Source organism: Mustela erminea, chromosome 7 (assembly GCF_009829155.1).
Source record: "Mustela erminea isolate mMusErm1 chromosome 7, mMusErm1.Pri, whole genome shotgun sequence".
Lineage (NCBI taxonomy): Eukaryota > Metazoa > Chordata > Mammalia > Carnivora > Mustelidae > Mustela > Mustela erminea.
Window position 1 is genome coordinate 41236760 of NC_045620.1, and position 26778 is coordinate 41263537.

Sequence of the window (26778 nt, forward strand, 5' to 3'; positions counted from 1 at the left end):
ATCATATGGAAACACTCCTGTAATTTAAGGCAGGGGAAGTACTGTTTATGCAATCTGAAAGAAGTAAGGCTGTTCGCAGATGCAGGTAAAAAATTTCCCTGTGATGGTGAAAATCTTCTATATGTAGGTAAATCTCCTATTAGCTGACATTCACAAGTATCTTAAGCGATCTAGATAAGGAAGTGGTAATTACTACCTGTGCTTTTCAATGGGACAGCCTAACGAACACATTTCCAAACAAAGTAATTTGCTAATGAAAAGAGATGTTTAAATACCAAATATCAGCTAATACTGGAAACTGGCAGGGAAAAGACAGGAAGCTGTTGGTAGTACAGGGTAAACCCAGAATCCAGTCAAATGTAGAGTTACTACAGTCAGATCATTGTGATTTGGGTTAACATCCATCTGAATTCTCTGTTCTTGATACTTTTCCTTAAACTGCTTCATGGGCAAAAGCCAAGGTCATTTTTGGAGTATGAATATACTGCCATGCTTAATTCTGTTTCCCAATTATTACTATATATATATATTTTTTTTTAAGATTTTATTAATTTATTTGACAGACAGAGATCACAAGTAGGCAGAGAGGCAGGCAGAGAGAGAGAGAGAGAGAGAGAGAGAGGAGGAAGCAGGCTCCCTGTTGAGCAGAGAGCCCAATATAGGGCTTGATCCCAGGACCCTGGGATCATGACCCAAGCTGAAGGCAGAGACTTTAACCCACTGAGCCACCCAGGTGCCCACCCAATTATTACTATATTTTTAATGAAGTCCATATTCTTCTCTTTTTCACAGTGGTCTCGCTTTTTACGTTAAAAAAATCAAATCTTACATTTGATTAATCTGTCATTCAAGCATCCAATTCTTAATTTCACCTCTGGTCATGATCTCAGGGTCGTGGGATCAAGACCCACATCAGGCTCTGCACTGAGCAGAGGATTAGACATGTTCTTTACTTACTGAGCATGGAGCCTGCTTAAGACTGTCTGTCTGGGGCACCTGGGTGGCTCAGTGGGTTAAGCTTCTGCCTTCGGGTCAGGTTGTGTTCTCAGTGTCCGGGGATCAAGTCCCTCATCAGGCTCTCTGCTGGCAGGGAGTCTGCTTCCTCCTCTCTCTCACTCTGCCTAACTCTCTGCCTACTTGTGATCTCTCTCTGTCGAATAAATAAATAAAATCTTTAAAGGAAAAAAAAATACCGTCTGTCTGTATGTCTTTCTCTCTCTCCTCCGCTCCACATCCCCCTCACCTGTTCATACGTTATTACTCTAAAAATTAAAAAAAAAAAAAATCTTGTAACTATAGCTGAAAATTCTTTTGTAGTCTGCCATCAAAAACTCCCCCTTCTTCTCCAGAGGTTAACACCATTCTAAAGTAGGCATGTGTTAGTGCCATTCACCTCTTTTTATTTTTATTAAATATTTTCATAACCAAAATCAATATAATATATACTTTGTGTCTTTAAAACATGTTCCAGTTCTCATTTTAATAATCCTCAAAAATTAAGAATTGTTGGGGCCCCTGGGTGCTTAGCCAGTTAAGCATCCAAATCTTGATTTTGACTCATGTTTTGATTTCAGGGTTGTGAGACTGAACCCTGTGTTAAGCTCTGTGCTCAGCGGGAGTCTGCTTAAGCTTCTCCCCATCTCCCTCTGTCTTTGCCCCTAACCCCTCAGGTGTGCACACACACTGTCTCTCTCTCTCTAAAGAAATGTTAAGTAGAGAAGTCTAACCCCTAATTTTTGAAGGATTAGACATGTTCTTTACTTGCTGGAATCTTCTAGTCTTAAAGTATGTGCATTTTTTAAAAAGGTATTGTCTTGCTTTTTTCATGTAATTTCTTGAAACACAAAGTCATCTTGCATTTCACTACCCTAAGACTTGTTAATGACATTTTTACGCAGTGCACAGGTGTTTTAAGACTTTGGAACATAGTATTTTTATGTCTGTAGCACAGCAGAGCACCAGAGGAACTCAAGCCAAAATCATGGTACCGTGGTAATAAGGCAATTAAGATAGCCCAGGAAAAGAAAATTTTGATCATTAACCTTAAATGTCAATTAGCACTACTACTTTCTTAGGACAACTCAAAAATTTCATTTCAATCATCACTAACCTAAACAAGCATACTTTTTAAATGGACTTTCAGTTAAGATAAAAAATGAAGATAAAAAAACACTTGATAAAAATACCATACAGGAAATACATTTATTATTTACCTACTGTGCTTCAATCCACAAGAGGATTAGAGACATAATCATAGCTACATAAGCAGATGACAAAGGAATAATACATAAATTCTTTGAACTAAATAAACAAGCTAATAATCTTTTCTTTGGGGGGGATAAGGGACAAAGGGTAGAGAAGATAATCCCAATATTAAATAGTAAGTTCTAGGCAGTTCCCCTGATAAACAGTAAGGGCTCTAAAAGTTCCTTTTTCAGTGTGTTGTTTGGAACTCAAGACTGATTTTTCTCCCAGAAACACCATTACACATAAAGGTTAGCTTCCTGGCGGATCCAGAGGAGACTGTTAAACCCATAAATGGCAGAAGCGGTGGTCATGGTCATCCCCTCAGCCTTCTCAGCGGCCAGGACTGTGGATGGTGTGAGCTCCAGAAGCTCCAGACTGTCGTGGGTAGAGCAGGGAAAGCACAGGAGGAAACAGGTGGAGGGCCAGGCAACAAAGCTGGGTGGACCCAGCAGAGCATTGACCTTTGTGGGCTATCTGGGATTCACGCACGGCTTAGCTAATCAATGTCCCTAGTTATAATCCCAACCATAACCCATTCTCTATCCCTTCCTCTGTGGGGCTCCACAGACACCCCAGGCTGCACTTGAGGTATCTGGGGGAACAATGCCCAAGACACAGAAGTCCTAGAGTGAGGTCTCTGAATAGAATGAGCCTCACTTTCCCTGTATGGTTTTAAATCGATATCCCTAAAGGCTCTCGAAAAATCTTCAATACTATTCCCAAAATAGATTATTACAGAAATGAAAAGATTTTTCCTCCCCATTTTTAACCAGTTAAAGTATACAGCTATGTGGAGAACTTTGTAGGTGTGAATAAACACAGTTCAATAAGAACACATATTAAAAACTTCCCAAGTTTCACTGGAAGAAATTGATGAAAATTCAAATAAAAGAGATGTATCAAATAAATAGAAATCCCAAGATGGAAATGTATTTGTTATAATGTGAACAAATCACATGAAATTAAAACCCAACTTTTGAAAAGATATGTTAGCACAAAAATAAAAAGATTCTAAAAATTTCTTTGAAAAAAAAATAATAGGCATGGATAGCAAAAAAACACACAGATAAGAATATAAATAAAAGCATATTATAATACAACAAGCATTAAAATTGTGTGATACTGGTACAAAAGCAGAAAAACAGAGCACTGGAACAAAGTGGAAAGCCAAGAAATAGACATGATGCTATGTCTCAGCGTTCATTTCTGATAAAGTAAGTTTCTTGAAAAGAGAGGTCAGTATAGGATAGGGTAAAGTTCTAATAAATGATACGCCAATATGGAAAAAAAACTAAACTGGGTCAACCCCAGATGGAGTAAACAATTAAATCTATTAAAATGAATTCCAAAGTTCTACCCATACCTTAACAATGATACTGAAAACCAATACAAGCCCCTCGTAACAACACAGAGTGATCATAATAAGGTCAACCTTCTCTGCATACAGAGATCTTTACTGGACAAGGGGACACGTCTCTCACCTCCCCTGCTGTCTAGAGAATGGCAGCAGGACCTCCACCTGAGGTCCTAAGAGGGAACGAACAGGTGGTCTGATCTGTGTGTTCACAAGTGGAGATGACCACTGAAAAGTCCTGTATACTGACCTCCTGTCTACCACTCAATTACAGTCACTTTCTGGGCTCTTACCATGACTATTACTCTGCTGTCTGGCAAGAACCAGCTACTCCCATCCCATACTGACAGAGTCCTTGTCTGGGTTGCAAAAATGCAGGAAAATGCTTTGGTAACCGTCATTGGGCACTCACTGTGTCCCTGGTTTGGGCTACTCACCCGGTACTGCTGAACTCTGACATTCCTGGCCAGCTCCAGGGCACTTAAATGTTTCCCAAGTTCAGCTTACCCTAAGACTAAAACATAATAAGAGTACAAGAACAGGTGGAGATCAGTGGATGTGTGGATGAGTCGGTGGTGGGTTTATGGGTGGTGTTTTTGGGTTTTTTTTAGAATGTCTTCAATAGATTCTATACTCCTCCTAAAAAACGTGATCATCCTGGTCCAAGTTACATGCCCTTCATTTCTGAGATAACTCCTTGCAACTAATTCTGCCCATGACTTTGCTAGCACCAATGAACTATATGCTTTCCATCTGTCCAGTTTCCTCCATCTGCCCAATTTCTATGTCACAGCAGATACATTATGGTATATAACCATGAAAAACTGTTAAAATAGAGATTATGTATAATATACCAAGAAAGGGCTCAAGATATGTCAACTTCTTTCTTTCCTTCCTTCTTACATGATGATTCAGTATAAAAGCCATTAGGCAGGGTTGAGCAAAGTAGGCATGAGCAAGGGAATGGGAGGAAAGAGTGAGGACACTGTTGCCCCAGCATGGGATATCACAGCCTGAGCAGAAAGAAGAGGGTCCCTGAATGAGGAGGGGACAGAAGTGACAGAATACTGATTACATAATGGAAGTCAGGTTCATCACTAGCAGAAACGAGAGCTACAAATAGGAAAAAGGAAAAAACTAGAAAGAATGCATTGGGTTGGAATTAGAGGTATTGGTATGAACGCCTGGTCAGCCGTATAGGTACTGAAATACTGAAATTGATACAGACATAAATATAGTTGTATGTGTTATACATACACACAGAGACCCACACTTCCCCTAACTCTGTTGGCCAACAGTACCTGGGAACAGGAACACTACAACAGCCAGGAGCACACCAAGTGCCTAGATCTTAGTTTCTAAATCCCACTCTCCACTGAAATGAACCAAGGCTCCTTGGAAAACTGGCTGATTCCAGGAAAGCATGAAGATAAGCCTGGAATATCCTACTGTGTCAGAAAGTCAGGAAGGGCTCACAGATGATTGGGACAAGCCATATTGACACAGAAGTGAGCTTGGAGGGACTCCCATTCATCAGATCTGGGACAATTTGGGTATCAAAATAAATAATGATAGAACTAGACCAAAACCTACCAAGCAATATAGCAAGCCATGTGACCCTGTTGATTTAAATAAATAAATGGCAAGAAGAGAAAGCTCTTTCTTACAGTAAAAATCCAACTAATAAGTGTAGAAGGAAGAAAAATTACCGATTGGCAACCATCTGAATAATAATTAAACCAGACACCAACAACCCTCAAAATCCGTGGATTCTAAAACCAGTGGGTGAAAGTATGATAAAGAATGGAATGTTTATGATGTCAATATCCTTCCCAATATCTTTCTTAATAAAAAGGAGGTCCTAAAGGAGAGCTTCACAGTGAAGAAGACTGGCAAGCTCCATTTTAATCAAATGACCAAAGTGAGTAACTACTCAGTAACAATGTGAGAAAAACAGGGCATCACTTCTCTGATATTCCTGTCAAGAATGCACAGTATTAAGTGTCACCTTGAGGAAGCATTGGACAGATGCCACGTTAATGCAAAGGGGCATTTTACAACATATTTCACCTGCCAAAGTCCTAAAAGTCAGAGAAAAGCAAAGGGACTCTTCTAGACTGAAAGAGACAAGAAAGGTGTGGCAATCAAATACAACATACGATGCCAGACTGAATCCTGGACCCACATCGGACATTGCCGGACAAAGGACGACAACTCAAAGGGTGTCTAAGAATCAGATGGCAGGAGTATACCGGGGTTATTTTCTTAATTTGGATGTTTATATTGTAATTACAAAGGAGAATGCTATTGTTTAAGGGAAATGAACACATAAGTATTCAGGGATGGCAGGGCACTGTGTTAGCAATCAACTTTCAAATGCTTTTGAAATTAAAAAGTTCCTTGTACCACACCTGCAGATTTTCTATAAAACTGAAATTAATTTCAAAAGAACAAAAAAAGACACGATACCAGATCCTGTATGTATGTTATAATTACAGCTATTCACAAAAGAATATAAATAGGGTAATAAATAAAGTTATTAACATCAGGCACAGTGTTAAGGTTTTTGCATTTAAAGGTGCTTTTTTAACTTAAAAAAAATCCTTTCAAGTCATATTTCTGTAACAGTGGTAACTTTTAAGACAACTATGTACATGTTTAATTCAATAAGACAACTGAAATTAGAAAGAAGTCCCCCAGCAAAACAGGAAACAACATAATGAAGCAAACAGTCTTCATCTTTTTTATAACTGATCAGCAATTAATTCCAAGATGCACAAGTGCCCCCATTACGTAGCCAACTCATTCTAGAGCAATGACATATGCACAGAACTCTGAAAACCAAAAAACCAGATACCTTGATTTAGGTGTGTGGCCTCCATGATCTGAACGCCATTCACGGAGCACTGAGACCCGCTCAGGGGTATCAGAGTCACCGTTCCCCCAACATTTTCAAAGATGCAGTGCTCACTCTCCAAGTCGAGGCCATGAAGAACTAAGTTGGAAAGACATAAAAGAAAGAGGATGTTTTCTTTGTCATCTAGTGCAATGACTCCCAACCTTTATGTATTTCTCCATAATTGAATACTCTTCCCCTTTCATGTAAATATTGTGAAATGAACATTTATGTTTGGTGAGAAAAGTGGATTTCAAGAGTTCATGGCATCAACTGACAGAACTGAAGGTATCCTCTGAAGGTTACCTCAAAGGACCTGGACATCACCTGTGTAAGGAAATAAGTTCTCACATGCTAATTTATCTCATCTTCAGAGAGAAAATAGTTGAGTAATTTGTCTTCTTGAAAATCACTGTGTCACTCAGATGTTGAATAAATTTTCCCCACCAGCCACCCAAAGGTCACAGTAAGACAGAAACAACAAAAGAACCCCGTGGGTCAAGGACTTGTTATAACTTGCACACTTACAGACACTGCACTCCAGGAGCAGAAACCAAAGGTGACCTTGACCTGGCATGGATCTTGGCAGGCCTAAGGAAGCCTCCAAGCTGTGCTGGGATGCACACTGCCATAGCCTGTGTCAAATCTGAGAGCACGTGACCTCCACTGACCTCTCAGAGCATGAGGCTACTAACGTGTACCTAATCTAGTAGGACTATCCTGAGTTATTCTCGCTTGCTGAGTGACCAGACACGGATATGAATGTCTGTTCAAATAAACCTACACTATTTTAGGCACAGCTCTTGGCCAGCTTCTCAGAAGCACAAATCCAGTAGATCCCACTGCTCCCCACAGAGCTGTACTACTGAACTTTTCTGTGCACAGAAAACATGTTTTCTTACCGCTCATCATCATTTAGAGCAACCCCAAAGGTCAAACACACGACTTAACAATCAGAAGAAGAGGCTTGACACCTAGTTCTACTCAAGAACAGCTGAAGCCGAGGACTTCTGGGACCTGGTTTTGCAGCAAGCAGTACGGCATGTAGAACTACGCTAGCTTTGGCTTGATGAATAGCTTACACTTGGCAGGAGAGCAAGTCGAATGCCAGCAATTCTAGAAACAGCTGAGAGGACAGAATTCTTCCCCTGCCAATGCCCACCTTCACACACACACACACACACACACACACACACACACCACCCACCACCACTGCAGTGGTCCCTAAGTTATGCTTTCAAAGCCTAACAAGACCTCACTCTGCTCCAGGGTTGAATCAGGAGTCATCTGCGTGCCTCAGCAAAGACTCAGCAAACCCACAAGTCACACCTCCATACATGTGCATGTGTGTATTCCTACTCCCCATCACCACTATACAGTTAAGTGTCTACATCCTTCCCATGAAGGCATCTGATACCTTTTGGTATCTCTGTGTTTGATACCAAAAACAGATACCTTTATCTCATCTTCAGAGAGAAGATGATACCTTTCTTCTTTTCTCTGAAAAGAAAGAAAGCTTTCTGTGTTTGTTGGCATATTTCCATCACTATCCCACCACAATTTAAATTACTCTTTGAAGCTGTGACAGAATACAGAATATATATGGGGGGGATGTGTAGTTCTACTTAATTCATTAAATTAATTGTTCTGTGTCACTTGTTTGAATTGAGTTCAAAATTACAGAAATGCACATACTGATCAATACTGTATTTGAGAAAGAGGTTTTTTTTTTTTTCCCTAATGACTTTAATGTCATTCAAAAGAAAATTCTTCATTAAATGCTTTTTAAAAATCACTGGGAAGAGGAAATTATAAAGATCCTCACCAATATCTTGTTCTGTTGAAGCATCTTCTCTACCAACATATGTCTGTCCTTCCTAGGAAGAAAAGTCAAGTAAAATTTATTAGGAAGAACATGAGGAGTGGTCTGTTTCTCTACTTTTCACTTAAATCCAAGCAAGATGGTGGCCAACAGGCTGAGCAGTGTCCTGGGCCGGCCACAGCCTCCAATGCATTGAGGGTTCACTGAGGCTCCGTGGCCATACCCCACACTGTCCAGGAAAGGGCCACACAGCTCCCGAGGCTTAAGGCACAGTCATGGGTTGGCTCCTACCCTGAGGCTTAAGGAAAAATCATAGGTTGGCACGTATCAATAATCTGTCCATGCCGGTAATCCCACTGATGGTGTTCCTAATCCTTTCTGGCAACTGCCCCCCTGCACCACGGGCCAGGGGTCCTTCATGGCTACAAAGCACAAATGTAATACTGTTCTCATCTTAAGTCATGGATCAGAGAAAGGATATTAAGTCAAGGTTACAGAGGTAACTGCTGATACTAACATGGTTAATTCTGTTCTCTTACACAAACAGCCTGTTTGGGACCAGGCCCAATAATATAGGCAGGAAACACGCTTTACAATTAACCCAAGGGACCAGAAAACGACATGTAGCAAATCCCAGTTCCAGGTGGTTGCAAATTTCCTTCCTTGGTCTGTCTCCCTTTTTGTTCCTTACCTTCCTCTCACTGATTCTACAAAGTGGAAGGCAAAGTGAATGGATCTTCATTTAGCTTTAGAACTCCATAAACATGGGAACTTCTAATTCCACGGAACACCAGTGAACTGATGAAAATTCCCAAAGGGCTCAAAGATTTGTAGTGTATTCTCTAATGTAATAGCTGTGTTCACACACCTAGAGTATTAAATAAACCTTGCTAGTGTCTGAAGAGGAAACTGAACACGAAATTGTATGTCGCACTTAAGCAGTTTCTACCTTCAAGTGATATAAGATGATTCCAGTACTCAGAAGGTCATCATCAATGCCAATCAAATGGGGCAGTTCAGAATCCAGAACAACTCCAATCCCTTCTTTCCTAAGGGCTAGAGTCTGTTCCTGAAGTTAGGAGGGAAAGAAAAGGAAAAGGTTACTCAGAGGAAAGAGAACTTCTTATTAGGTGTTCTTTTGAGTGTTAAAATGAGCACTATTTTATTTCTCATCAAAAAGCTGCAAGAAAAATGGAAAACCTTCGTGTTGGAATCCTGGCATATGGCAGGTAAAGTGAACTTGAAACATATAAAAACTCAACATATAATGAAGTAAACTTATGGCCTGATCAGTATGATCTCTTCAAAGCCAAGCTCAAACCTTACCTTCCTTAGGAAAGGTCCTAGGACAATTGCACTACAAAGTAATCGTTCTGCCTCTTCAGAATCTTTATTTCATTTAATGTCTAGAGATCTCCTGATTTGCTGACTCTTCTCACCAGTCACTATGGCCAAACTGTGAATGTTCCCCAGAGCAACTCTCTCCTGTGCATTAGTGACCCCTATACCAGAAGTACCCCCGCTTCTGTCTCCTGCAGCAAGTTCTACTACCTAACAGGTCATTCCCACCCACATACCAAGGTGCTACAGATCTCCTGCCACCAACCCCCACCCCAACCAACCCCCTTGGCCCTGCATTTCCAGTTACCACCAATTTTTCTGTGCCTCTTTGGAAGAAATCACCTGCAAACACTTTCCTATGCTAGTGGGTTCTCCAATTCCTCCCCTCCCGCTCTCTCTGGAACCCACTCCATGCAGGCTTTCATCCTTGGGACTAGAGTACCCACCATCACTCTCGTGATGACCACATCCTCTCTCTGGACTTTCACCTGCAAACCATATGCCGATGACTCAAATCTAAACCTCTAGACAGTCCTCTCCCTTGACCCCACGCTCATGTCTACATACGCTCACTTACCTCAGGTATTCTGTGGGGATACTAAACAGGCAGCTGAAAGCGAATACGTTGAAAAACCAACTCTTGACTTACCCAGCCTCCCAAATCGACACGCCATACCATTTCAGTGAATGCCAACCTGCCTTCTAATTGTTCAGACCCCAGACCATGACTACACTTTGCTCCTTTCTCAAATTCCTACATGCTTAGTGTTGACTCTCCCTTCAGAATATGCCCCCAATCCGACAACATCAAACCACCTGTACTAAGTTCCTCTTGAGCCCCAACCACCATCGTCTTTCACCAGGAAACCCACAATAATCGAGGCTACCACCAAAGACGCCCCCCTGTGGCACGTGCTCTACTCAGCAGCCAGAGGGACGTGAGGGCAGGCTGCACCTCTGCTCAAATCCTTTCTGTGGCCTTCCATTTCACAGAGATGAAAGCCCAAGTCCTTATAAGCCTCTACAAAGCTCTACATGACCTCCTCCCCTGCTGACCTCCTGTTCTCATCTCCCTCTCTTGGCCACTACTGTGTAGGAGTCAGAAAGCTCCCCGCTATTGCTCAAACTTGCCAACCCCTCAGGGCTCTAGGCATCGTTCCTTCTGTTTCTGTGGCTGCTGATTCTTCTGTCACTGTCTCTTCATTCTCTTTCCCTCGGGCCGGGTTTCCAGACCTTGGCACTACTGACATTTTAGATAAGCTGATTCTATATTATGCAAGGATGTCTTATGCACTGCAGCAGGCTTAGCGGCATCTCTGGCCTCTACCTGTTAGCTAGGATGCAATGGGAAGTTACGCAAATAAGACGGTGGAAAGCTACCAGAAGAAAAGAAGAGAGGGAGGGAAAAAATTAGGAAGGACTGTGTTTTGTTTTGCAGAACCAAGAGTTCCAGCCATGGAGACGCCCGCTAAGTGTTTGACCTGACAGTCCCTTGCCAGGAGGGTCCTGCCTGATAGCCCCTTCCATATGCCAGTTTGGGTCAGATTGGAGCTAGGACCTCTTGAGCTGTATAGAAACCCCCGAGTTGTCCTGAAGTTACCTTTAGCTCACTAATGCCGGCATCTCCTCCTATAGGTGGAGTTTTCCACCACTGCTGAACATGAGATGTACGTACTTGCATGCTGACACGCCAGGCATGCACAACTGAATGAAATGCAAGCTCCCTGCCTCTGTCCCCTAATACAATGAACAAAAGCTTCCTGTACTAACCCCATGGGGAGACAGTGCTTTGAGCACTCTCTCCAGGTCTCTTACTGAGAACACGTAATACAAAGTTCTTTGCTTTCAACACTCCCCTGGCTTGTGTTCAATTTGGTACACCCCAAACGGCATACCCACTAGACACCAGTAACACTCTACCTCTTCCCCAAAGTTGTGACAACCAAAAAGTCTCCAGATACTGGCAAATGTACCCTGGGGAACAAAATCAGCCCTAGTTGAGAAGAATGATCAAACACACACACACACACACACACACACACACTCAAACTTGGCCCTCAACTCAAAAGTCACCTTCCCCATCACCCATACAAAATAGTAATCATAAACTCCTTTATCTGATTCATTTCCCTCCTTAGCAATTACCACTATATGACATTATATATAAGCTTATTACTTTGTCCAAATTAGAATATAACCCGGTCTCTAATTTCATGTCTGACATAGTAACTGCTGAATATTTGTCAAATGAATGAAAGGATGGGTAGATACTTGAAGTTTAGAGAAATGAAGGAAGGAGGGTTAATAGCACTGGTCAGGCAAGGGACCTTGGGCCTTTGTCTTAACATCAGGCCCATCTACCTGTACCAAGACAAAAGAGCTATAAAATCAGGCTTCTAGACAAGTCTGAGATAAATTCCAAAGACTGAAGGTGAAAATTCCAGCCGTGAAGTTGGGCTATGCTGAGTTTAGACTGAGTCAGATCCCACAGCACATTATGCTCTGGGATTTTAGGTATGAGGTGACCAATAGGGAAGCAAGTTCCAAGCTACTAACCAGGCTCCAAGTAGAGACACTCGTAGCAAATCTCTTCCCAACCTCAACCCCCGTAATGGACACAGTGACCAGGGCACAGCTCTAGATCCCCAACGTGAGAACTGCCTGAGACATAATTAAGTATGCCTTATATTCCTAGGATGAATCAATATACTCTGTATCATTTAAATATTAAAACAATGCTATCTTCTAGGTGAAGGACTCAGAACTTCACAACCTTGCAGACAAGGGAGCTCTTAAGACATTGAGGGGATGGGCACTAGAGAGAAGTCCCTCCAGGTCTCCATTTCTGCAGACATGTGTGTCTCAAACACACATTGCAGAGCTGCAGTCATGCAAGAGGGTGACAGAATGAAATGCCAAAAAAATTAAAAAAATAAAAATCACCACTTGAAATAAAGCAATTCAATTTAACAACCATTAAATAGATATGCAGAGAAAATGACCAATGCATAACTTAGATTCAAGAAAAGGAAATGAAGCGTGTCATTGTTCTTCAATTACTCCTCTTATCAGCCGGGCTCCTGTTTCTGGGCTCAGAATCTCAGGCTTCCAGGTCGGAGACTTCAGTAAACCTGATTTAGTATACCAAGGCCCTCGCAAATCTTAGCTAAACGAGTACTGGAAATAAACCAGCCTCTACTCCTACCTCTCAGGTCTTGGGAGAACTTGTACTTTTTCTCTGCCTGTAGAATTCAAGCAGAAGTGCAAAGTATGTGTTTTTTTGTTTTTGTTTTTGTTTTTAGGAGAATTTAATCACACAGTTCCATTTCATAAAATAGTGTCCTCACTGGGAGGTCTGGTGGCTCTGAACTGTGACACCACTGCATGCATGGTAGGTAGCCACCTGCCAAACAATGTTCCAGGCCTCTAGGTCCATGTGAAAAGGACAGTGACTGTTCTCATAAGTCCAGAGCCATATGTATTTTCTTTCGGCATAAAAGTGGACAATAACCCAAGAAAAAGCCAACGTTTTAAGTTCTAATAGCTCCCACTCAAACTAGAAAAATTGTTTTGGACTACATCCCAGTTTAGTTTCATATTCTTTTTTTTTTTTTTTTTTTTTTAACCACTGAAAAAAACTTTCTTTTCCTTCCTTGAAATAAGTCTCACAGACTTTGAAAATCATTTGAAATTCATAACTTTGGAGCCACTAGGTCAAAAGCATTACTTGTCCCCCCATGCTCTCCCCCACATACACACCCAGCATGTTCTCACATACACTTCCATATGCTGAATGGGTAAAACCTGAATTAAGAGAAAGTTTTCCAGGACTGGGAGTGGGGGCACATGAATTTATGATTAATGCTGCACTAAAGCTCTATGACATTCAAGCTGCATTCACTACACGATATTATAAAAGTGTCACCTCATAAAACTAAAAACGAGGGTTTAAATCATTGCTCAAGTGAAAAAGTAATTTCAGACAAAAATATCTATCACGTATAAAATATTTATTAAGTGGCATCTACTGTTATACATAATTTATGAAACACCTCTTTGATAAGATGGAATATTTAACATTGCAGAATTGGCCATCCCACCCCGAATGCTAGGTTCACTGGGTCCCAAAGAAAGTGGTAACATATATATATTTATATTATATTATATTATATTATATTATATTATATATTATATCTGCACATATTTTGTATTGAAACAAAGCTTTTGGCAATCAATATCTGTATAAAAAAGAAACTATAGCCTGACTAAAAGTGTCAAAACACAGCATCAGCTTATTTTAAACATTGAGTTTGTGACATTTGTAAATAATATGTTCAATATGTTTTTCTTCGGTTTCTGAACCTGAAACATGTGTCCAGTGCTGTGACGCTCACTGTATCACTTCTGGCACATTCCAGTGGTTCAGGTGAGTTGCAGGCAGGGCTGCCCAGATTCCAGGGGGGAAGCCCACACAAGGGCTTGGCGCACTGGGAGCACCCCACATAACCACCATACTTGCTTATCAGATGGAGCAGAGATTCTACACCTCTTAATCACAACCATATCCTCAGTACCTAGCACTTTCTAACACAAGGCAACAGCTTTCCTGAATACATGAATAACTGAAAAACAACACAAAAACTTATCAACAACAAAAACCAATTTTTCCCTTTTGAGAAGCCTACCTGAGAGCTGGGTCCTACTTGGGAAACTGGGAAAACGGGGAACCCATTTGCCCCACTGAAATGAAGAACTCCCCAAGAGCAGAAACTGTGTTTCCTCATACTGACTGTGTTATGTGAGGTGAACCCAGCTGCACGGGGCAAACAGCAGTCACTCAGTAAGTGCTTATTATCTGGCATGGAGAGGCACTGGGGAGGCAGTGATTTTTTTTTTTTTTTTGGATAAGTCAAAAATTACATGTCAGAATCTTTTTGTGGAAAGGTAGTCTATGGAGAATTACATGTTTCACTAACTAGTGGAATTCTGTAGAGTTGACACACATATAAAGTGTACTTAATTTCTGCCAACTTGATTACAACATGTAGCAGAAGATGAGAAGGAATGGCATGATCCCCCTAGAGCACATGCCCACTGTGGGTATGAAAAGGAGGGAGGAAGTCAGGCAAACAGGAAGACTAATAAAAAATAAAATGATCTTCTAGCAAAGCTACTTTTTCATTTAAGAAAACTGCATGCAATTTTATATAAATTTAATAAAAAGAAAAGAAACTGAACTATTTGTTGAATTTCAACCAAATGTGCCTTCACTACAAGAGATATTTCCTAAAATATCCTTCTAAGTTAAAATGTCATAAAGCATATTTAGAGGTTCATGAGCATGGCGTGTATATATTCATCATATGTGTTTTGATTTTAAGCACTGTTAGTCAAGTCTGTACATGTTTGGAAATACCTGCCTCCTGCCCTCACACCTGAATGACGTCTTAGCTGTTGTCAGTCTGGGCCACAGTTGTGTCATAATTCTTTTCTCTCAGAATGCTGAACATATGTCTCCACTATCTTCAGAAACTGAACACTGCTCTAAGGAAATAGAAAGTTAGACTGACTTTGAGTCCATGGCAGACAATCTGGTTTTCTGCCCAGGGGATCTGAAGAACTTTTCCTTTATCTCTGAAATTCAATAGCTTAATGAGGATAGATCTCAGTATTGAACCTTCTGTACTCCAAATTTTCTTGGAATCTGATACTAATTTGCAGACCCAGTTCTTTTTTTTATTTTTTCATTTCAGGAAAATTGCCTTGTTTTCTACTGCATTTTGTTTCATTTGCTGACTGCCTATTTCAGGGATGCCAATTATCCTTATATTACACTGTCTTTGTCTTCTTTATCTTTTAGCTTCTCAGTACTTAATATCTTGATTATTTCATTTGGGTTCACTGAGATTATTAAGCCTTTATTCTTTCAGTAATTTGATTTCAATGGCATCTGTTCTTTCCCTTGGTATTTCTAATTTTATTTATTAGTCCTGTACCGATGTTGTTTTGGACCTCAAAACCTTTCTCTAGGTCTGCAATCTCCCTTCTCCCCCTCATCTCATTCTGCTTTTTATTATCATCTTTTCTGTTTATTGACTTCACATTTCTCACTAACTTGTTCCACAGAATGAAACAATTGTAAAGAATGCCATTCTACCCCTTGAGGTATGTTTTCATCTAGATCTGGACCTTTGTCCTTTGCATGCTATATTCCATTTTTTCCTTTTTGTTCTCTGTCCATCTTTCTACCTATCCCTCACTGCAATCATGTTTTTATAATTACCCTACTTTTTTCTCACAACTTGTGTATGCTTAAGTATCCAGAAAATCTGTATGCTCTAACACATGAATGGGAAACTCCTTGACTCTCATCCCACCATACCTGTGATCTTGTCAGGTTCGAAAACGAAGTCGTCTGCATTCTATCCACTTTTCTCTAGCCAGATGTAATGACAGAGAGCCACATCTCAACCAAAGCACCCTAAAGGCTCTGTTTGAATGCAGAGCTCTGCCTTTTTTTCAACAAAGGTCATGAGATAGCCTCTACTGAGTTCTTTCCTCCTTCTTGAGAAGAGGGTCCACTCCTACAGGGAAGACTGCTCTCAGACTCATTGTTTCACCAGGTCTTCACTTACAAAGAGAATCAGTTCTTCTCTTCACATCCTCCCAGTTGCCACCATCAGCCACCTCTGTGGTCCCTCAAAAGGGGAGGAAAATCAGTTGCTATGTCCCCAGGTTAGAGGGCTTCAGGGAGGGTTTCCTGAGCATCTCATGTACAGGCTTAGGAACACACTCTGTTACAACCTTCCCTTTTCCTTGGCAGCCAGCTCATGACTTTGTCATCTGCTTCCTATTAGGAGTCAGAGCAGTATTTCTGCAACAGCATGGGACGCTTGCTTTGCTTTTTATGATTTCCGCCTATCTTTGAAACTGTGATGTCATCTTCAAACGCCTCTTTAAAGACTAGGATTTCAGCAAGCTATAAAAAGGAAGAAAATAGGGGTACCCCAGGTTTGGAGGACTTCTTGAGTAAGGACATGGGAGCAGAAAACATGGGTATCTATACAAGGGACCCCTGGAAATCCAGTTTAACAGCTAAGCCTGGGGAAAAAATGGACTGGAAAGCCAGGCAGATGGGTTATTATTTGATTCAGAAACTGGGAAGCCATGGAGAATTTTGAAAACAGGAACTGATTGATACTTCAGAAGATGAATCTGTTAAGGATGTAGGAAGAGAGGGAAAAAAGGGAAGTGGGATTAGAAAGGAAGGGACAGCTTAGTTGACATTGTAGGGGCAGACGCACTCCATGACAATCAGTTTAGATGGACTAAATCAGTTTAGATGGACTAAACAGTTAAGACATCTTTCTCAACCCTTTCACATATTCTCTTAATGAGAAATAAGGAAACTGGAGAGTTTGCAAGAGCTGCAAAAATCTGATAAATATCCCAAAGATTTTTATTGCCAGGAAAAAAAAAAAAATCCTGACATTTACTAGTAAGACTTTGCAGACAGCTCAGCAAGTGGATATTGGTGACTTGAGTTAAAAATCACTCACCAATTTGACTGGCAAGTGTTTGCAAGTAATTTACATGTTGCTGGTATAATGTAAAAATGATAAATAGTCATTAGCAACACAAATTAATTAGCTCTGAAATCCTGAAAGTACACCACAAGCTGACATTCACCAGAAGCTACTCTTTCTTATACATTCTTCCACACATAGAAAGAAATCTGTCCATCTAACAGAGAAAGGGAGCAGTTGCCAAGATTACCAGGAAATCAATGAAGTTATACTGGTCAACTGCCTCAACTATCATCCTATCTTCCTTTATGCTCTGTTCATGAAACCTGAGTAAGCTCTGATGAAAATAGGGAAGAATCTTCACATTCCTCTGATAAATAATTTTTTATTTTTTCTGTGTTCCCAAACAGCATATGAGAGAAAAGTGGATAAAAATAATATCTGCTGGTTAATAGCATGTTCTATGATCCTACAAAGCTATTGGTAACATGTAATCCTTCTTATGAGAACTCTACTAATTATACTCTTTGAACTAAAATCTGATTTACACACACACATGTGTGTGTAATCCTTCTTATGAGAGCTCTACTAATTATACTCTTTGAACTAAAATCTGCTTTACACACACACATGTGTGTGTGCATGGGAAAAAAAAATAGTCTATAGAAGTTAATGAAGGACTGGAAATCTACTATAACTGAAAAGGTCTGGCAGATACCACAGACTACAATCAAGGCAGCATTGGCAATCAGCCTTAATCAGAACGAAGTTCCCGGAAGGATGAGGTTCAGGTGGGAAGGCAGAATTAGGAATCTATGGCTTGAAAAGGAAAGAAAGAATCAAGTGGGTCAGGCTAGGAGCCACCGTTGGTCCTTCTCTTTGCCTCAAATCTCCTAATTAGACCATCACTGGTCCATCAACTCTACCTGCACAAAAAAGTCTGAATCATCCACAATTTTCCATCTCCACTGCTACTACTGATCTGGTCTGACAGACACCATATCCCGCCTGGAGTCTCTGACGTCCTCCAATTGGTCCTTCTGTTTCCTCTCTTGCCACCCTACAATCTATTCTGCATATTACAGCCAGATCCACCTTTTCAAAACTTCAAGAAGTCGGGAATAAAACCCTACAACAGTTTCCCAATAATTTAAAATAAAATAACCCCCACATCTCACTTCATCTGGTCCCTATGCACCTGTCCAACCATATCCCCCTCCACTCTGCACTTGACGAACAATGCTCCAACCATAATGGCCTCCTCATTCCCACTGCAGGGCCTCTGCACCTGCTGTTCTCTCTGCCTGGAAGTTCTCCCCTGACATCTTTATGTCTTGCTCCCCTCCTTCAATCAGCTCTTATCACACATGCTGCCTGCTGTCTCAGAAGCAAGACATCAGTGAGTCAGGTGGAGAAGGTCCCCACTCAGATAAAGCTTATGCCCTACTCAACCGCATTCCCCTACTTCCAGGCCCATACTATATCACTCCACCTGGCTTACTATTTTCAGAGCACTCAAGTCCCCCCAAATTACATTTCTGGTGCATCTACCCTTCCAGAAAGCAACAGTGGATCTAGGATAGTAAGTCATCCCCAAAGAAAGAGAGATCAGAATGGGGTCCATGAGAGCCAAACTACTTAACAGTATCATGATCTCTGATCTTGGGGCTGAGACAGTCTCTGACCAGTCCTTTTTTTTTTTTAATGCTCCTTGCTAGGAAAAAGGAGCTCTCGAACATCAAAAGAATACTTAAAATGGCCAGAATTTTAAAATATATATATATACTCAACATTTTGAAAAACAATGTTAAGTATGTTAAGCCTTTGGTTTTCTCATATAATCCTCATTAAATTGTCTTTAAAATTCAATGAATTAATATATAAAAATATGCAAAAAAAATGGCCAGAATAAGTCAAGCTTATAAGGGAGTCTTGCTTAAATGTAAAGGTCTGATTCTAAAAGACTATCATCATAATTCAAGAAGTGTGCAACACATGTCTACCAAACATGACGACGTTGAGAGCAGTCTGGCCTCTATTACATCATAAAAGTTAAGGTAGGAATGAAAAGCTTTGCTTCCTACAGGACTTTGAAACAATCCACATTAAAGTACCTGTAGTCAAAAGAAACACATTTAGAACAGATGATGAACAGTCCCAGACTCACCAGGGCAGAAACAGGAAGAGCAGAATCTGGCCACGACCTACACAATGGTGCTAACAAACCTAAACTTTCTGGCATTACTGGCAGTCAGCCCCTAACAGTAAATACAATTAATATTGTGCTTTTAATGAACAGAAACTCTTGGGGCAGTTCAATTTCCACTACATTTCGCACTGCAGAAAACATTCTTTATTTAAACGCCAAACAGCTAACTCTTGGCAGGCAGTTCAGAGACGATGCTGTGTCGATCTTTCTGAGGAAACAGTCCTCTGCTGGCTGAGCAAATCACCCAGATGTTGGTATTTAAATTATGCAAAATGCATAATACCAATTAAAGAAATTACATGTGAAAATATGCAAGAGCAAATTTCCCCACATTAATATTTAACTAGACTTTTTAAGTAGAGCAGGATCTTGTGATCTCAAGTACTTTAGTATATTTGACCTAAATGGAAGCCCAAAACACTTAGGAGGGTTCACTAGAAGGTTCTACAAGGGCATTTCCTATAACATGAACTTGAACACAGGTTAGAAAGCTAAATGAAAGGGTCGCATTAAATGGGATGCTGTAGCCTAGAAAGCTTCACTGTGACATCTGCCTTAAGTTTTGGTCTTGGAGAGCTGGCGTACTCTTGTTTCTTATCAACAGGAAATATCACGCTCATACCCACCTCCCAGCCTTTGCTTCGGAATGTCTGCTTGGGAGAACCCTGAAGTCTTTTCCTCTATCTGACTCTTAACCCATCTCTCCCCTCACCCTGGGAAACACTTACAGCCTACTCAGGTCCGCAGTGAACCCTTCCCCTGCAATGACTACAGTTAACTAGCCTAGATCTCTGTCAAATACACACTAGTGATGTTAAGATCTGCATTTCGTTACTACACCAAGAAATCACCCAAGGAGTTTTTTAAAAGCACCATGCCTGTGCCCTGTACTGGTCCCTTTAGATGAGCAGCTCAGATGCAGGCCCAGGCATGGGTATTTTTTAAGGTCCCAGGTATTTCATATCCAGGATTGTGCCATAATTTTCTATATTCCCCCATATGAATGACACCTCTGCTCTGGTTGCACTTTGAGGATTTATCAAGTGCTACCATTTATTGACCCTCACCCTCCAGCTGGCTGCTTCTGCAACTCATTCAACTAATATTTAATGAACTGCTAGTTGCCAGGTACTAGTCTCTGCTGGGGATAAATGAGTGAGTAAAACAGACACCCTTTTAGATGTTATCTATACCTCTATTTTGCTGTCTCTAGATCTGGATCTCTATCAGTGTTATAATGTAAAGATATATCTATTATAGAAACATATAATAGCTATATCTATGTATCAATCTATCTTTAAGCAGACTTATCTATCTGTACTTATCAGTATTACAGATAGTAGCAATACCATTAACATCTATACCTTTGCTACCCTCCACTATCTTAAATAATTAGCATTATCCAAAAAAGGCAAACAAAAACCATGAAATTCACAACTAGCATGTCTGTTTAACCCCAAAATTTCAAGGTCTTGGTACATGGACAGAGTTATTCTGGGTAATATTTATTCCAAAAAAAATTCATTGCCCATGAGGAATTTACATAGACTTTCAGAGCCGTAGCAAAATTAATTCCACTGGCCCCAGCTGGACACTGACAGGCTTGAGGGTTTAGTCCTGTATTGCGTTTGCTTTCTCCAGAGTTCCACTTAGTAACTCAGCTCAGCAGGCAGGTAAATGACACACAGTGCCACAGAAAACTAACGGGCCTCTCTACCAACATCGTGAGTAACAGAGCTTGCTTTCTTCCTTTGGGCAATGTATGGTGGTCCCCTCTGCATCTGTAGGGGATGTATTCCAAGACCCCTGTGGATGCCTGGAACTGCAGATGGTACCAAACCCTATGTATACTATGTTTTTCCCTATATACCTGTAACTGTGATATAATTTAATTTATGAAATAGGCATGGTAAGAGTTAACAACAGTAATAAAATAATAATTATAACAACATGCTGTAGTAAAAGTTAAAAGAATGTGGGCTTTCTCAAAATATCTTACTGTACTGCATTCACCCTTCTCGTGATGATGTGAGATGATAAAATGCCCGTGTGATGAGATGTGGTGAGGCAAATGACGCAGGCGCTGTGATGTTAGTTAGGTTTGGCTGCTACTGACCTTCCAATGGTACATCAGAAGAAGGACACCCTACTTCTGGATCATGGTTGATGGTGAGTAATAGAAACTGTGAAAAATGAAAGTGCAGATAACGGGGACTACTGTAATGAATTAATTTGACACCATTTCTTCAAGGGAGCCTGTATCACCAGATCCACTTCACAAAGGCAAAAGCTAGGTTACATGGTGATTCCTGCCTGGCCCAGCACAGAGTTATCCTGCAGACGAGTAGTCGTCTGGAAAGGTCCAGAACCACAAAGGAAAACCCACCAATGTCATAGAGGAAGGGCACATTCAGAGCTGCCTGTCTGAACTTCAGAACACCTCTGTGAAGCAGCTGCTACTACCAAGCCCCACCAGGTTGTTCAGAGATTAAAAACAAAAACAAAAAACAAACAAACAAACAAACAAACAAACTGAATCCTGAGATCGTTTGCTGAAACCATAGCTAAACTCAGAACACAGGTTCTCCAAAATGCAGGCTGCGTACCTCTTCACACAGTCCTCCAGAGCCTGCACAGAAAACCTCGTGCCTTCCCATGCCTTAAACCTGAACTTGTGACTGTCCACTTCTGCAATACTGATCATTTAAGTAATCTCAGTTATGTCTTCCAAGTCTATAGCAAATGAACAAAAAAGAAAAAGATGCCTCCCATCTCAACAGGCTCAGAGGTATTACTATATAATGGCCATGTTTAAAACAAAATGAAGCTTTAATTCACAACACAAGAACTTAAACCTATTCTCAGATGATTTAATATGGAAAAGCATGTGGCATATATGAGAAAAAATATAACTCTATCACAGTGTGATTCATGCTAATGGTAATTAGGAAAAAAAAAAAAGTCCACTAGATTACATGGAAAATGACCTCGATTTCTGTTTAAAATATGCGTGTCTCTTTATATACAGGACTCATGTGTGTCTATGTGTGTCTGTTAGTCATCTTGGGCTGCTGTAACAAAATACCAAAGACTGAGTAGCTTAAACTTCAGAAATTTATTTCTCACTGTTCAAGAGGCTGAAAAGTCCACAATCAAGGTCCCAGCAAGGCAGGTTTTATTCTGAGGCCTCTGCTCTTGGCTTGAAGGACTCCATCATCTCCCTGTGTGCTCCCATGGTGTTTCCTTTTTTTAAAAATTAAGATCCTTTTTTATTTATTTGAGAGAAACAGAGATAGTGAGAGAGAGCACAAATGGGGAGGAGAGAGAGAAGCAGGCTCCCCCTGGAGCTCCATCCCAGAATTGAGCCAAAGGCAAATGCTTAACCAACTGCGCCACCCAACCACCCCCATCCCGTGGCCTTTCCTTTGAGCTTGCAAGCAATGCTGGAGAGAGAAATTTATCTTTCATCCTTTCATTGTAAGGCCACCAGTCTTACTGGATTAGGACCCCAACTTTATGACCTTAATAACCCTTTAAAGGCCCTATTTCCAAATATAGTTGCATTGGGGATTAGGACCTCAACATACAGATTTTGGAAGGAAATAACTCTGTCTGTAGCAGGGTGTGTGTGTGTGTGTGTGTGTGTATTTGTGTGTGTTATGTCATATACCTATATAGATATATAATAAATACAATAAATAAATGTAAGAAAGAGAGAAAAGACAAGGAGAGACTGGACCTGACCCACATCTCATACACTACTGCAAAACAGGAACAGAGATTATCTCTGGGTATTTTTTTTTCTTTATACCCTTTTACATTACAAATTTTTGTTTTTTTTAATTAATTTTTAGAGGGCGGTAGGGAGAGAGAGAGAGAGAATCTTAAGCAGGTTCCATGCCCAGTGCAGAGGTCCAGTGCACAGATCATCTTAGGATCCTGAGATCATGTCCTGAGCTGAAATCATGAGTCAGACACTTATCTGACTGAGCCACCCCGGTGCACCTACATTACAAATTTTCTGTAATGAACACACTTACAATCAAAATAATACATATAATAAAAATGTTTTAAATAATAAAGAGACATATTTTCATGTAAAATTTTTAAAACATAATGTATCTCAATTTACTTAAAACATATTTTACTTAATCTTAAGTATATCTCCAAGGCTATCATCTTATTGTGTTTTTATTGTACAGTATATAATGTTCTGAAAATGGAACTCTAAATGACAAAATTTCAACATCCAAAAATGAAAGCCCAGAGACTATACCTCCAAACGTTTTCAATAAGGAAAATCTGCCCAGAGCTAATACCATACTCAATGGTGCAAAACTAAAAGTTGTTACTCTAAGATAAGGAACAAGACAAGAACACCTACTCTTGTCACTTTTATTCAGCATAGTAGTGGAAGTCATAACCAGAGAAATTAGATAAGAAAAGAAATAAAAGGTGTCCAAATTAGAAAAGAAGAAGTAAAACTGCCTCTATTTGCAGAGGACATGATAATACATAGACAACCTTAAAGACATAACCAAAAAACTGTTAGAACTAATAAACAAATTTGGCAAAACTCCAGAATACAAAATCAATACATAAAAATTGGTTGCATGTATATAAACTAGTAACCACCAGAAAGGGAAACTAAGAAAACAATCCTACTTACAATTATTTATATACATATATATAATTGTAGGGTTGTCTTCATATATATATGAAAACAACCCTAGGAAATAATTTAACCAAGGAGGTCAAAAACCCATACACTGAAAAGTGTAAGACACTAATGAAAGAAACCAAAGACAATACAAATAAATGGAAAAATATTCCATGCTCATGGACTGGAAGAATTAATACTGTTAAAATGTCCACCACACCCGAAGTGATATACAAATTCAGTGCATTTCCTATCAAAATCCAGTGTCATTTTTCATAGAAATAGAACCCTAAAATTTGCATAGAACCACAAAAGCCCTTAAAAATCCTAAGCAATGGGGCACCTGGGTGGCTCAGTGGGTTAAGCCTCTGCCTTCGGCTCAGGTCATGATCTCAGGGTTCTGGGATCAAGTCCCACATCGGGCTCTCTGCTAGGCAGGGAGTCTGCTTCTTCCTCTCTCTCTCTCTGCCTGCCTCTCTGCCTACTTGTGATCTCTCTCTCTGTCAAATAAATAAATAAAATCTTAAAAAAAAAAAAATCCTAAGCAATCTTGAGAAATAACAAAGCTAGAGACATAATACTTCCTGATATCAAACTATATTACAAAGTTACAGTAAGCAAAACAGTATGGTTATTGGCATAAAAATAGATCCATATGGTGTCCCTGGGTGGCTCACTTGGTTGAGCATCCACCCTTGGCTTTGGCTCAGGTCATGCATGATCTCGGAATCATAGGCTTGAGCCCTCTGTCAGGCTCCGTGTTCAATCCACAGTCTGCCTGAGATTCTTTCCCTCTCACTCTCCCTCCCCCTCTGCCTCCGCTCCTATTTGTATGCTCATCATATGCTCTCTCTCTCTCTCTTTCAAAAAATAAATGGATAAATAAAATCTTAAGGGAAAAAACAGACACCTAAATCAATGGAACAAAATTGGCCAGAAATAAACCCACCCTTACAAGAATATACAATGGGGCAAAGTATAGTCTCTTCCATAAATGGTGCTGGGAAAACTGGACAGCCACATGCAAAAGAATGAAACTGGACCAGTACCTCACACCATATACACAAATCAGCCCTAAAATGGATTAAAGGATTGAATGTAAGATCTGAAACCATAAAACTCCTAGAAAAGTACACACAGGGTAGTAAGCTCCTCAAGTTTTGGCAATGATTGTTTGTTTGTTTATTTCTTTTGGGGTTTGGACACCAAACAAAGACAATGAAAGCAAAGCAAACAAACAAGTGGGACTACATCAAATTAAAAGGTTTCTGCACAGCAAAAGAAACCATCAACAAAATGAAAAGGCAAGCTATAGGCTGGGAGAAAATAATGCAAACCTTATAAGGGGTTAATATCCAAAAAATGTAAAGAATGTGATACCAACCCACTAACAACAATAACAGTAATACCAATTTCTGAATTAAAAAATGAACAGAGGAACAAAGTAAATATTTCTCCAAAGAAAACATCCAGATGGCCAACAAGACACATGAAAAGATGTCAACATCACTTATCATCAGGGAAATGCCAATCAAAATCACAATGGGCCAGAAGAGCCATCATCAAAAAGACAAGAAATGACAAGTGTTGGTGAGGATGTGGAGAAGAGGGAACACTTGTGCACTGTTTATGCAAGTGTAAACTGGTGCAGGTGGTATGGGAAACAATACACAGGTTCCTCAGAAATTAAAAATACAACAACTATATGATCCAGCAATTCCATCTCTCTGTATATACTTGAAGGAAATGAAAACAGGATCTTGAAAGGATAGCTGTACCCTTATGTTCATTACAGCATTATTTCTAACAGCCAAGACAGGGAAACAACCTAAGCGTCCATCAGTAGATGAATGGATAAAGAAACGTGGGATGTATGTACACACACACACACACACACACACACACACATTTATATATACATGATTGAATATTATCCAGTCATTAAAAAGGAAGAAACCCTGCATTTGCAAACAGCACAAATGGGCTTTGAGGGCATTTTGCTAAGTGAAATAACTCAGCCAGATGAAGACAAACACTGTATGATCTCATCTATATGTGGAATCTGAAAAAGTCAAACTCATAGATTACACAGAGACTGGTGGCTGCCAGAAGTGGGGGCAGTGAGGGCAGGAGGTGGAATGAATGAAGGTTGTCAATAGATACAAACTTCCAATTAGAAGATAAATATGTTATAAGAATGTAACATATAACTCAGTGACTAAAGTTAACATCTATATCATATAACGTAAAGTTAATGAGAGAGTAAACCTTAAAAGTTCTCATCACAAGAAAAAAAAAATTTTGTAACTATGTCAGGTGATGAATGTTCACTAAACATACTGTGATTATCATTTTGCAATAGAAACATATATCAGTTCATCACATTCTATACCAAAACTAATACAATGCTGTATGTCAATTATATCTCAGTAAAACAGAGGGTGTAGAGATAAGGAAAATCTGCAGGTGTCTGGAAGCCAAAGGGACCTTTAGCCAACCTTTATTAGCAGAAATCATGCCTGAAAAACCTATTAATGCTTTCAATAAAAATCTACCACCCTCCATAGGCATCAGGAACACAATTATGGAAATAAAATGCAAAATTCTATGTGGGAACTCATAGAATGTATCTGGATTCCCAGATCTTAATGAAGCAGGGAATAAATATTAAGGTTCACCTTTTTTTGCAAGCTTCTTTTTTACCCCTCTTTCATATAAAAATG

At 40.0% G+C, this 26778-nt stretch overlaps 1 protein-coding gene across 4 annotated transcripts in view; it reads right to left on the minus strand.

Moving 5' to 3' along the window:
• The window catches only part of KIF16B (kinesin family member 16B), a 277612-nt gene that overhangs the window by 130009 nt on the left and 120825 nt on the right, over positions 1-26778 (minus strand). For all 4 annotated transcript variants that reach the window (XM_032351450.1, XM_032351451.1, XM_032351449.1 and 1 more), the window contains exons 13-15: positions 9269-9388; positions 8323-8374; positions 6459-6596 (exon numbers count right to left, since the gene is read on the minus strand). In XM_032351450.1, the coding sequence (XP_032207341.1) occupies positions 6459-6596; positions 8323-8374; positions 9269-9388 (310 nt within the window). The remainder of the gene's footprint in view (positions 1-6458; positions 6597-8322; positions 8375-9268; positions 9389-26778) is intronic.